The 13,068-nt window shown below is 43.0% G+C and overlaps 2 protein-coding genes across 4 annotated transcripts in view; one reads left to right on the top strand and one right to left on the bottom strand.

The window, feature by feature from the left end:
• The window catches only part of Atp2b4 (ATPase plasma membrane Ca2+ transporting 4), a 94,681-nt gene that overhangs the window by 62,888 nt on the left and 18,725 nt on the right, over positions 1-13,068 (top strand). For all 3 annotated transcript variants that reach the window (XM_046463544.2, XM_046463534.2, XM_058585742.1), the window contains exons 9-15: positions 2,060-2,274; positions 2,573-2,815; positions 3,408-3,649; positions 7,007-7,238; positions 8,399-8,578; positions 9,284-9,371; positions 10,202-10,308. In XM_046463544.2, the coding sequence (XP_046319500.1) occupies positions 2,060-2,274; positions 2,573-2,815; positions 3,408-3,649; positions 7,007-7,238; positions 8,399-8,578; positions 9,284-9,371; positions 10,202-10,308 (1,307 nt within the window). The remainder of the gene's footprint in view (positions 1-2,059; positions 2,275-2,572; positions 2,816-3,407; positions 3,650-7,006; positions 7,239-8,398; positions 8,579-9,283; positions 9,372-10,201; positions 10,309-13,068) is intronic.
• Positions 4,722-5,993, bottom strand: LOC124106032 (S-phase kinase-associated protein 1-like). Its single transcript, XM_046463560.2, has one exon. The coding sequence runs from the start codon at positions 5,911-5,913 to the stop codon at positions 5,422-5,424; it is 492 nt and encodes a 163-aa protein (XP_046319516.1). The 5' UTR covers positions 5,914-5,993; the 3' UTR covers positions 4,722-5,421.

Here is a 13,068-nt window from a genome sequence, read left to right as displayed (position 1 = left end):
CAGTGAATAAAAAGTAAAGACTGGAGGGGCAAAGAAGACACTGGTTAGAGAGGCTCTTTCTCCAGAGCAGGACCACCAAGTGTGCTCCTGGGCCACCTGCGTGCCTGTGTCTTCTCCATCACTACCTGGGCACACTCTACCACCTTCTTTCAGAGGTAGGGGATGGGTGGGAAGAGGGAGCAAAAGGAAGATCGCTCCCAAATGGAATGTCCCCCAAGTGTGATCTATCCCACTGTGTAATCTCTGAGCCCACCCTTCTGTTTGCCCATCCTAATCTATGTGTATATGGTTCACCAGGGGTTCTTGTTGAAGTGTAGATTTGGTTCAGCAGGTCTGCAGTGCAGCCTGAGATTTTGCATTTCTAACAAGTCCTCCAGCAGGACAGCACTGCTAATCCATGAAGCATGCATTCATTGGGTAGCAAAGATCTCTGCCGCCCACTACCGCAGCCACTAATCATGTGTGGCTCTTTCCATTTAAATTAATTAAAATAAAATAGAGTGAGAAATTCAGTTCCTCCATCACATTAGCCACATTTTAAATGATCAATAGCCCCAGGTGGCCAGTGTTTACCTTATCAGACAGCACAAATTGAGGACATTTTTAAGCACTGCTAAAATATTTTTAAGCACTCTATGGGAGTGAGTTGGCCCAGCCTATTCATTCAGTCTAGTACCCAGCTAATTTTAATTACCTTGAAATCTCTTGCATATAAACTCTACATGGATGAGATGAATTGAAGATGCAGAAGCAAGTTATTGAGCCTGATACATGGGTTTGAAACACTGAACAGACATTGCCTAACCCTGTTGTTCTCCCCATCCCTGCCTTATTCTTCTTTTGGGATATGAACTACCTGAAAATTGGCCACTAGTTTCCTCTGTTTTTGTATTTCACATATTGAGCCGGGCCAGGACTGGGGTGGGCAAGAGAGGAACTTAATTTTATACCATATGTGAGTATCTTTCGAATTTTCTACTACAAGCGCCTTGCTTCCTCTCCCTACGCATGCCCTAATCAAGTGAAGTACAAATGAATGTGCTTCCGTTGCTATCTTCATCCTCTAGGCTCACACTGAGGTCCCTCAGGCAAAGCCAAGGCCAAAACCAGAGCATGGTTTAGACAGAGCTTTAGTGCTAAACACTGCAACAAACAGGTACATACATGCCCAGATATTGATCCTTTCAGCCCTCAGGGTAGCCAATGGGTTCTTTTTGGGGGGGCGGGGTGAATTTTTTTAACTCTTGAATAGATTTTTCCATTTACCTCAAGGTGAATGAAGTAAGATGTCCTAGGTGGCTTGGGTCTTTCTTGATTTTAGCACTGAAGGTCCCATATCCCAGGAAATTGTTTGGTCTCAGGCAAACCAGGATGATTGGGTCACCCTTCCATTGTGCCATTCCAGAAACCTCTTGGTGTCTTACTTTTCCCATCTTAAAAAAGAGTGATAATCGTAACCTGTCTTATGGGGTTATTGTAAGGTGGTTGTAAAGGGCTTGCCTGGCTAACAGTAGGGGCTATGTAAATTCTGGCTATTATTATCATCTTCTGTGTATGCTGTGATAGGAGAAGGGTTGAGAGGACCACTTCCTAGGGTTAGCCACATAAGTGATGTGCTAGCATCTCTGATGGAGTTGTGAATTTTCTGATATTCATGGCTAGTAGGGGAGAAGTCAAAATCTATAAATTGCTAATGAATGGACAAACACAGTCACTACATTATGAATTGTGGGATAGAGTCATAGAATGCTGTTTTGGAAAGCAGACCAACCCCCTTATTTATGAATGAGGAGTTTGAGCCAAGACATAAGGCCCAAGAGGTCAACGACTAGTCTAAAGCCATGAGTCTAGTTAGTGACATGCTGAGAAGAAAGCATGTGTCTTTGGAACCACTGTCTTTCCCTCTCACCACAGTGTTCAAGCAACAGAGAGTGAGGAGAAGATTTTAATATGACTTCCTGAAGACCGTGGTTTTAAAAGTTAGTAGAAAGGCTACAGTTCATGCTAATCCATTACAGTGTCTCCAAGCCTGTGTTCATGCACTCGTTTCCCCGGACAGGCCTGTTCATGTCTGCTCTCACGGTCATCATCCTGATTCTGTATTTTGTGATTGACAACTTTGTGATACATCGAAGACCATGGCTACCTGAGTGTACCCCTATCTACATCCAGTACTTTGTCAAATTCTTCATCATCGGTATCACTGTACTGGTGGTAGCTGTGCCAGAGGGGCTGCCACTAGCTGTCACCATCTCACTGGCCTACTCTGTGAAGGTGAGACTGAAACAATACTGTGTCTTCTTTGGGGACAGACATGGGAAGGGAGGTTACCATGTACCTTTGATGAAAGCTTAGAAAGCGCATTCTATCCTCTACAAACTTTGTGTGGCCTCACAAACGCAGTACATAGCACTGTGGGAGAGCCACATCAGTGAGTTACATCAGCATTTAAATAAATCAGTAGAATCTCAAGAGAGTAGAACTAGAAAGTGAAATGTGAAGAGAGAAGTTAGCTAGGCCATGAAATTTGACCCAGTGGGTCCTCACAAGCCTTTTCTCTTTTTCTTTGTAGAAAATGATGAAAGATAATAACCTGGTACGGCACTTGGATGCCTGTGAGACAATGGGCAATGCCACAGCCATTTGCTCTGATAAGACAGGCACGTTGACCATGAACCGCATGACAGTGGTGCAAGCCTATATTGGAGGCACTCATTACCATCAGATCCCAAGCCCTGACATCTTCCTGCCCAGGGTCCTGGACCTCATTGTCAATGGCATTTCTATCAACAGTGCTTATACCTCCAAGATTCTGGTGAGCTCTCCATTTGCCTGGTCATTTAGAATGGGTGATTAGAGGGAACATTAATTTTCCCAGGGACAAATCCCCTCTTATTTATTTTACCTGTATTGCCATCCTTCATCCCATTTTTCACTCCTGATTAGACATGTTTGGGGTGAGTCTAGAGAATAATCCACAGAAGGAGATGGAGGGTTGAGTGTAAGGACCTGTGGGGATCTCTGGCCACTAAATGCTCTTCACTTACCACGTAACAGCAGTGTCTCTAAGGAGGGAACCCCTACTCACAGCAGACTAGGGCTTATCAGGAGTGAATTACCCACTTTCCAGAAACCAAAAGACGGTATTAGAATAAGACCCATATAGGGTGATGCCTGCACTGCCGCTGGAGCAAACTGTCATATTCCTAAAAACCTTGATGGTTCTGGGATCAAGGTCACTACTGACCACTGTCTGCTGACCCTTGCAAAAAAAAAAAAAGTCAGCCTCTGCCACAGGCTCTGAAGATATCTGAAATTTTTGTAAGGGAGTTCATACCTTTCTAAGTTCCCTCTCTGGTCAAAGTATCTTATTCATCAGCCCCATGTCTTTTTTCTTTTGTCCTCAGCCTCCAGAGAAGGAGGGAGGCCTGGCACGGCAGGTGGGCAACAAGACCGAATGTGCTCTGCTGGGCTTTGTCACTGATCTGAAGCAGGATTACCAGGCAGTACGCAGTGAGCTGCCCGAGGAGAAGCTCTACAAGGTGTACACCTTCAACTCGGTGCGCAAGTCCATGAGCACGGTCATCAGGAAGCCAGGTGGTGGCTTCCGCATGTTCAGCAAGGGCGCTTCAGAGATCATCTTGCGCAAGTGAGCACCCTTCAGCCCTCTTCCCTTCAAGACCCTCCCCCCAGGAAGGTCTGGGCAACATGCCCCACACTGAACACATCTGAGTAAGCGAGCCCCCAGTCAAGAGGCGGGTACAAACATCACCCCTAATTTACAGATGAGTTCACAGAAGTTCAGGGAAGTTCTGAGCTTTTTCCTCAGGCCAAGCATTGTTTTTAAATACTTCAGGTGACTCCTTTTATTTAATCACAACTCAGTGAGGCGGGTACAAACATCACCCCTAATTTACAGATGAGGACACAGAAGTTCAGGGAAGTTACACAACTTGCTCGAGGAGATACCACTGATAGTGGTACAGCCAGGATTCAGACCTGGTGCCACAGTCTGGCTGGGCACAAAATCACGAGCCACCACACAGCTTGTAGATTCAAACAGCAACTCTTTTTTTTTTTTGAGACTACATATGGGATTTTATTAGGCAAGATGAATTTGGAACAAGTGGGAAGAGAAATAAACAAGCTATTGTCATGATAACCTACACCAGAACAACTCACAGTAAGTGTGAAGAAAATACAGTAAAATTACATATGAATACAGATAATGATAACTAGTAAAGATAAAGGAAACATAGTAGGAAAGGAAAAAAATCTGCGAAATATCTCAAGCCATCAAAAAATTTTCATTCTACTGTGGAGGGAATGGCATGCGGTTTTGTGTGAAGAAGTGAAGCACTGGCTCCAGTTAATCACGTAAATGACAATTAGAAGAGACAGAAGTCATTAGTATTGTCTGGTTATGTCAGTAGCCTTCAGTGAGCTAGCACATGAACTGCCTAAAAACATTTTTCAAGCTAAACCAAATATAACCAAATTTAACCCATTTAAAGTAAGTGAAAAGACACATATAAGTCCACAAAAAGCAAACTATTTACTACCTACTACATAACTTACTCTTTATTGAAAGTATCTTGCACTTACGATGTTTTCTGGATTTTGCCACATATTTCAATGTTAAAAGTTACTTTTTACATGCAAGTAGTATGAATAGTTTTCCCCATATGGGAACAATGATTTATAAAAGATGACATACCACATGAATGAAGTGTCTTTTTTAATTGAAAAGCTATCAAACTGTCTAGTTACATATCTCCCCTCCAAATCCACAAACTGGGTAATAACCGAGTCTCTAGGCAACATATTCAAAGCTGATTAAAAAAACAAAAAACAAACAAAAAACCCGATTCCTTCGGTCCAATTAAGGGAACCCTGCTACATACAGGCAAATCTATCCCAGTGGTACTGCTCGACTCCAGGAGGCTGGAAGAAATCCTAACAACCCCAACTCAGAACATTTACTTCAAGTAGCCTTTTTCCAGTTTCCAACTCATGAATAAAGATAATATTTTTTAATTCAATTTCAGAAAATTTTTTGCAAGTTGTTTTATTTACAACGCCAACTTTTAAAAGCTCACTAAAGTTAACTGGACAATAAACTAGGCAGAAATCGCTTTACAAAAGGAGGGAAAGCCCAAAATGCCACTTTCTACAGAGAACCCACAGTTCAGTTTTATTCAGAGTAAAGAAAAAAAGAAACTTTCTCTCACACTAAAAGAAATTCAGCCATAGGTTTGGAGTCTGTACTCAAAGTACACATGCAATAAGGACAATATTTTGCTAATACAATTGATTTGCTGCTGCATTTGTCTACTGTTTGTCTAATATTAACAATTATAAACAGAGCAGTGCAACTAGTATTTGGAACAATCCTTATAGTGTTACAGTGTCAGGTACATTTCACTTCTCTTCACACCACTGGTTCTCTTTGCGTACCTGGGCTTCCTCCTCTTCAGTAAAGTCATTTTTGATATTGAAGGTTTTCCGAATCTCCTCAGGAGTTTTCCCCTTGATCATATTGGCAACAGTCTTGCACGTAACATCAAGCAAACCTTTGATGTCTAAGTAGTTTGCAGCCAGAATAAGTTCAAAAAGTGTTCCTTGGTCAACTTTCAGGAATTCTTGGTCCCAAACAGGGATATCGTCTGTTCGCTTTTCTTTGTTCTCATCATCCTCAGGAGGAGGGGGGTCATCCTTGTGGTGTGTGCACCACTGAATGACCTTTTTTAATATTGCTGCATTAACATTTGGTAGAGGAACTGGGTCATCATCTCCTTCATCATCCATTCCCAAATCTTCCAACATGGTCTTGATTGTCACAGATTGTTTGGCAATTTCTACGTCAACTTCAAATATCTCCCCATCAGAACTCTGCAACTTAATTGAAAGCATGGTGTTTGGTCTCAAGAAAAACGGCGGTCCGGAGGCTGAAGGGAGCGGGGCGGCGACCACACGAGGAAATAAAAAGGTCCAAACAGCAACTCTTTATTCCCAAACTCACACCAGCCGTCTACAATCACGTTCTGGGGAAATCCACATTCTCTGCCCAAATCCACCCCCACTGGGCTTCTGTCTCCCAAAAAATACTGTCTGAATCCCGTGAGAACTCAAGGGGAACTCAGACAGCAGGATATGCCCTATTCCCAGCAGGAATAACCTTAAACCTGGAATGCCCTAAACCCGGATTATCCTAAACCTGGAACACCCTAAACCCGGATCCGCCCTGGTCCTTGAGCAAGGTCACCTTAGATGCAGTGTCACTGCAAAATGTCCTATTTCCACGAGTCCTTCCACTAAGCAACATGGGGTACGCTGGCAAGGAAATTGTCATACCTACTTGGCTAATGGCTCCCAGCAACCTGGACCACCTGAACTTCCGTTTCCTGATCTGAAAACGGTTCATCCTCAGAGTGCCACCCATCTTACTGTGGTTGAATGATTCAGTGTACATAAAGCAAATACTAGCAATGTTGGTTCTGTTTCCTTTTCTTTTCCATCCTTAATTCTAATTACAGGGAGGTTGCATAATTAAAAAGTGGCTAGGCTCCCCATGGGTAAAAGTTGACCCAGTTTGGGTCGAGGGCCAACAGGGCTGAAATAACTAGTGCTTCAATTCGGCTTTAGCCACCTTCTTTTAATCAATGCATTCTTCTTTAGCACCAACCCCATGCATTATTCTAGATTGAGAAAGTTTCTCTGCTTTTAAGAAGTTCAAAAGAGCAGGTGATCCACAAGTCACTAAGCCTTGGGTAAGAATGAATGGCATGGAAAAATCACACTCCCACTCACCCATGCCTTACTCAATCCACAGGCCACCCCACCTTGGGAAGAGGGACTCAGCTACCCAGCTAGAGATAAAGGAGATACTGGACTGAGGAATGATGTCTTTTAGAATAATGCAGAGTTGCCAGAATGTCTGCAAAAGATTATAGAAGCAGACCCGGTGGGAAGGGAGAGGCTGCTTTCTGACCATGTGCTTCCCTAGGTGTAATCGGATCCTGGACAAGAAAGGGGAAGCAATGCCATTCAAGAATAAGGACCGAGATGATATGATACGCAATGTCATTGAGCCTATGGCCTGTGAGGGACTCCGGACTATCTGCATAGCTTACCGGGATTTTGATGGTGAAGAGCCCTCATGGGACAATGAGAATGAAATTGTCACTGAGCTGACCTGTATCGCAGTGTTGGGCATCGAGGACCCTGTGCGCCCAGAGGTAAGACTTTGTGTTGGAGAAAGAGCAAGAAAACATAACTGACAGTCTCCTAATGGCTTCTGGGCCCAAGTACAGGCCCAGTGTGTCCTAATGAGAAGACACAGAAAGTAGATACTAGTTCTTTGTCTAGTTATGACCTCAGGCAAGTTGCCTAATTGCTTCTCACTTTTAGACCTAGATGTTCCTGTGCCTGCTACTTCCCACAACTGCTATAGTGTGCAAATCAGCAGAAAGTGGTCTGGCATGTTGCCCAGACCTTCCTGGGGGAGGGTCTTGAAGGGAAGAGGGCAGAAAGGTGCTCACTTGCGCAAGATAATCTGTTCAGTGCTGTTCAAGTGGTAAAAAAGCTAAGGTTTTGTTGGCCTTATTATTTAGTACTTATTATTTAATCAGGCCTAGCGTGGTGGCGCATGCCTGTAATCCCAGCGGCTCAGGAGGCTAAGGTAGGAGGATCTAAAGTTCAAAGCCAGCCTCAGCAACTTAGTGAGACCCTGTCTCAAAATAAAATATAAAAAGGGCTGAGGATGTGACTCAGTGGTTAAGCGCCCTGGGTTCAATCCTTAGTACCAAATAAAGAGAGAGAAAGAGAATGGTCAGGAGGCAGAATTAACTGGGACACCAAATTTGTCTTTAGCAGCCTTGTTTCAACCAGCACCTTCTTTTCAAACAGTCCCTAGGTGCTGAATGCTATTCTAACACAAAAGGGGATTGAAAACATCTCTGCTTCAGAGAAGTGCAGACAGATGGACTGGTGATTGTCAAGGCCAAGCCTGGCAAGGGTGTCCTGCATTTGGAAGATGACAAAGAACTGATATGGAGCCAAAGCCAGGCCAGTGGAGAGTGGTCAGCTAGGGAGGAAAGCAGTGGCCACATCTCCAAATACTGTCCATATCCTGTCAAGGAGTCTGGATTGTAGGTGGAGAGCAAGCATTGGCTTCAGAGGAAAATTTCCCTTTGAACTCATGGGACAGTTGATGAAATATCTTATGACTATTGTGAGTTGGACAGAAATGGGGCAGGACCAAGTGATTCAAAAATGGCCAACCAAATGTAGCCCATGCCCCATGACACAGCCTCTCTGTTGAAGGGACAGCTGAATAAGCAGTTTACTAGGTGTTCCATTCCCGCATCCACCTTTCCTTGTTCTTTGCTCTCCACAGGTACCGCAAGCTATTGCCAAATGCAAAAGAGCTGGCATTACTGTCAGAATGGTGACAGGTGACAATATCAACACAGCCCGAGCCATCGCCACCAAATGTGGCATTCTGACACCTGGAGAGGACTTCTTGTGTTTAGAAGGCAAAGAATTCAACAGACTCATTCGCAATGAGAAGGGCGAGGTAAGTCCTGGGTGACAGGAACCAGGGCCTCCCTTGTCAAGGAAAAGGCTGATGTTGTCATGAGGCACCTGGGACACATGGGAGAAGTGGCTGTTTCTAGACTGAAATCTATTTACAGCCAAGCAGCTCTTTCCACCAAAGCTGCTCAGATGGTAATGTGTGGAGCTTCTTCTCATTATCTTCATTCACAAGTTATCTTTGGAGTCAGTGTCACCGACTTTTCATTTCTTTCCATTTTTTTCAGTCATGGGATGATTTTGTACTGATTTTCCCCTACTCACCCCTCCCACATCACTGCCCTGTGGTCACTGGTGACATAGGTTTGTAAGAGAATGTGGTCTGAATGTGGAGCAGAAAAAATCTTCCTGGTCTACCCAGAGATCAAACCTAAGACCTCGGAAGTACCACTTGAGCCACCTGACTGAGCAGCTGACCCTGCACCTCCTGTCAAGGGTCTAAGAAATAAGGATTGGCTCCCAGGTGGGAAATGGGAGGCAACTAAGACAAGCGGGGCCTGAGTGGTTACCACCAGTGAATCCTCCCTTGGAGACCGAGTTGATGGTTTCATCTTCACATGGGGCAGGATAAGGATGATGGGGCTATGGAATCCCAACTCCCCTGGAAGCTCAGATTATGTGAAAAAGTAGGCTTTTCCTGCATGGCTGATCTGCGCATGACTGATCTGGGTGTGTCTGGTGTTGGCAGGTAGAACAAGAAAAGCTAGACAAGATCTGGCCTAAGCTTCGGGTGCTGGCGCGGTCTTCCCCCACTGACAAGCACACGCTGGTGAAAGGTGAGGTTGGCTCCTAAGTGGGTGCCCATGATAGATGAAGACAGGCTGGGGCCAGGACAGGTAAGAGCCATCAGCCAAAGCAACCCACCTGTTCTGAATAGGGACTCCCAGGAAAACACTTGGGTTAATGGAGAGAACATTCTGTTTGGCAAACCTCTGAGCCCTGGTATGACATGTAATAAAATTGGGTTTTTGAAACATTACATGTCTTGTGTGCCAGTAGTACTGAGCTAGTCATGGAGGGTAAAGCCATTCTTGGTTTTTTGGGTTTGGTACTAGAGATTTCACTCAGGGGTGCTTAACCACTGAGCCACATCCCATCCCTTCTTTATATTTTACTAGAGACAGGGTCTCACTGAGTTGCTTAGTGCCTCACTAAGTTGCTGAGGCTGGCTTTGAAATTGCGATCCTCCTACCTCAGCCTCCTGAGCTGCTGGGATTACAGGTATGCGCCACTGTGCCCAGCAAGCTATTCTTATTTTGTCAATAAGGAAGTTGGATGCTGAAAAGACAAGTAACTTACCCCATGGCCCTGCTGGTAGGTACCAGTTGTGTGACACCCAGGCCTCTGCATTCGGATTCATCCGGTGCTTTTTTTCACTACCTTAGGGCACTAGATGAGGACTAACTTTCCTAGCTCAGAGTGCTCCCCTTGAAACAATCATGCCCTTCAGGGGTTGCTGCAGACCTCTAGCATGGGGAAGAGGGAAGGAAAGAAGGGAATAGGAGGGGAAGGGTGACCCATAAAGCACCTTTCATGGGGAACAGTGCTTGTCAAATAACCCCAGATGACCCACATGTATTGACTGTAGTATATGTATTTTTCCCAGGTATCATTGATAGCACTGTTGGGGATCAGCGGCAGGTGGTGGCTGTCACTGGTGATGGCACAAATGATGGACCAGCTCTAAAGAAAGCAGATGTTGGTTTTGCCATGGTAAGTTCAGCAGTGTCTCCCCATTTGCAAGCCATCTCCGCCATCAGGAAGCCAGGACAGGCTTCTGGTTGCCTCCTGCTTCCTGTGCCTTCACATTCCACTGTGTGCTCTTTCCTCTAACTCCATCTCTCTTATCTACCTGGCCAGTAATAATATGTGTAATGGGGGACCCATCAAGTATAAAAAATAGATGACAGGCAAGGAAATCATGAAGTACCTTATCAAGGAAAACAAGACCAACTTAAACTTGACCATGAACACGATGATGTTGTCTAGCCAGGTGAATTACAGCAAACTCACATTCCGTAAGGAATGTGTACTATGTGGCAAGCATTGTTTGGTACTCTGCTTTTGGTACTCTGAAGCCCAGGGGCATCAGAATTAGGGCTGAGGGTGTAGCTCAGAGATACAGTACTTGTCTTATCACTACATGCGGCTGTGGGTTCTATACAAGTTGGACACATATTCCAAAGTTGAACATCTTGGTTCAGTAGGGTCTTGGGTGGGTACTAGAAATGTTTGGTATTTTGTTTTGGAGGTTTTTGTTTGTCTGTTTTTTAGCAAGCACACCTGCTGATTCTGATATCCAGAGAGTTTTTGAATTCCCCAGACAGCAAAATACACGCTCACACTCAAGTCGCTAATGGCTGTGAACCTCCCATATAAATTGAGTCCTTAGAGGGTTTTTTTGTTGGTTGGTGGGATGGGCGGGTGGGGTTTTTTGTTTGTTTGTTGAGACAGAGTTTAAATTGCTCAGGCTTTCAACCTCCCAAGTAGCTGGGACTACAGGTGTGTGCCCCTGCACCCAGCTCTGTTGATGCTTTCCAAGCAGTGGATGGAAACTCAAGAAATATCTGTAGGGGTCTGTCTTTTAAAAAACAAACTTTTAATTCAAGGAAACTTTAAGAATATGCAAAAGTAGGGAGAATCATATAGTAAATCCCCACGTGCCTATCACGTAACTTCAACAATTACTGACATTTAGCCAGTGTTTCACTGACACCTCCCATACTACTGCCACCAGCAACTTTCCCCACCTCCAGCTGAATTATTTTGAAGTAAATCCAAGATGTGCCTCATTTCATCCATAAAAATTTTAGCACATATCTCTAAATGATAAGTATCAATAAAACATATCTAAAAATTTATCATACTGAATTCTACCACAGAGCTACATCCCCAGGCCTTTTAATTGTTTTGTTTGTTTGTTTGTTTGTTTTGTTTTGTTTTGATATTTTGAGACAAGATTTCACTAAGTTGCCCAGGCTGGCCTCAAATTTGTGATCCTCCTGCCTTGACCTCCAGAGTCTCTGGGATTACAGGCGTGGCCACCGTACCCCACCATTGTGTATATTTCTTATCCTAGATCTGGAATCACCTATTTCTCTAAGGAGTTCTGACTCACTTTAGTAGGAAATGGTAGTTAGAGAACGCAATCAGAACTCAAGAGTGCTTCTTTCTACTGAGTACATTGTTTCTAGGTCTTCTCAGTAGACAAAACTACGAGATAGGCTTTTATTTCTCATTTTTGTTTGTGTTTGTTTTAAAAATAAAACACTTTGTGAATTTTTACTGATATTTCTCATCCAAATTTAGAACTATAGAATCCTAACTTTCTCATTTTATCTAACTTCTCTGATTTAATATTTATAGCTCTAAAACTATAAATTTTTATTCTTAATGGTATTAACATAATTATTTTAATATATATAATAGTTTTAAAACAATGATATTAACAATAATACAATTAATTTTTTAAAAAGTTAAATATGTTTCTTGTAGTTCTTTTTATCTGTAGGTATAGCCTACTAGGAGGCTACTATCAAATTCATAAAAAAGTATGGCTTTTATTTGGGAATTTAAAATAAATTATTTAAAAGTCATTTGCAACGTTTTTCTTTTGTGCAGTTGTGATGCCAATAGGCTGCAGCAGTTCATTTATATCACATTGCTTTCCATTTTAGATATTACCTTTTTTTTTAGTTGCACAATACCTTTATTTTATTTATTTATTTTTATGTAGTGCTGAGGATCAAACTCAGTGCCTCACACATGCCAGGCAGGTGCTTTACCACTGAGCCACAACCCCAGCCCCTAGAGATTACTTTTTAAATTTAATTTTGTTTTTGATTTGTATAAAGTAGTTTCACTATTCTAAAGTAAAATATGTGAAGCAAGGTATATTTATATAAATCTGGCTTCTGTCCCATTGCCTTTACCCTGTCAATTGCCTCTTAATTCATCAGGTAACTTTTTTCTTACATTTTTAGTTTATTCTTGTTTGTTTCTTCAGAATATAATCAAACATACATTATATTTACATCCCATCCCCTCAGATAAGTGACCATACTATATATTCTGTTCTACCTTGCTTTTTGCAATTAACAGTGTAAGTTGGAGATTATCCCATAATTCTAAGGATTACTCTTGGTACTGATTTATCCTTATAGTGCACTCTACTGTGTGGGGATACTAGGGAACTCTGATGGAGAACTGAGTCATTTAGTCTATCATTTGTTGCCATCTAGATAGGAAATAATAATACCAGGTAATGAGAACAAATAGTGTACTGCTCACACACCAAAGTAAAGGATGAGCTCCTCTGTAGGCTGTGGTACTGGCGAGATGTGTGATAGCTCTGTGGTCTTGGGGTGTTAGGGGTTGTGTCTCAAGGCAGTTAAGGTTTAATGAATGGCACCTTGATGACAGAATTTAAATAGATGGAAAAAGAGGATGTTTCAGGCTTAGAGAAATGGTGAG

Source organism: Marmota monax, unplaced genomic scaffold (genome assembly GCF_021218885.2).
Source record: "Marmota monax isolate L192 unplaced genomic scaffold, Marmota_monax_Labrador192_F-V1.1 WCK01_AAM20220418_F8-fsc00099, whole genome shotgun sequence".
Taxonomy (NCBI): domain Eukaryota; kingdom Metazoa; phylum Chordata; class Mammalia; order Rodentia; family Sciuridae; genus Marmota; species Marmota monax.
This window is presented reverse-complemented; position numbering and strand designations above follow the sequence as displayed.

Bases quoted from the DNA above. Each gene is read 5' to 3' on its own strand.
- LOC124106032 (XM_046463560.2), bottom strand. From the start codon at position 5,913: ATGCTTTCAATTAAGTTGCAGAGTTCTGATGGGGAGATATTTGAAGTT.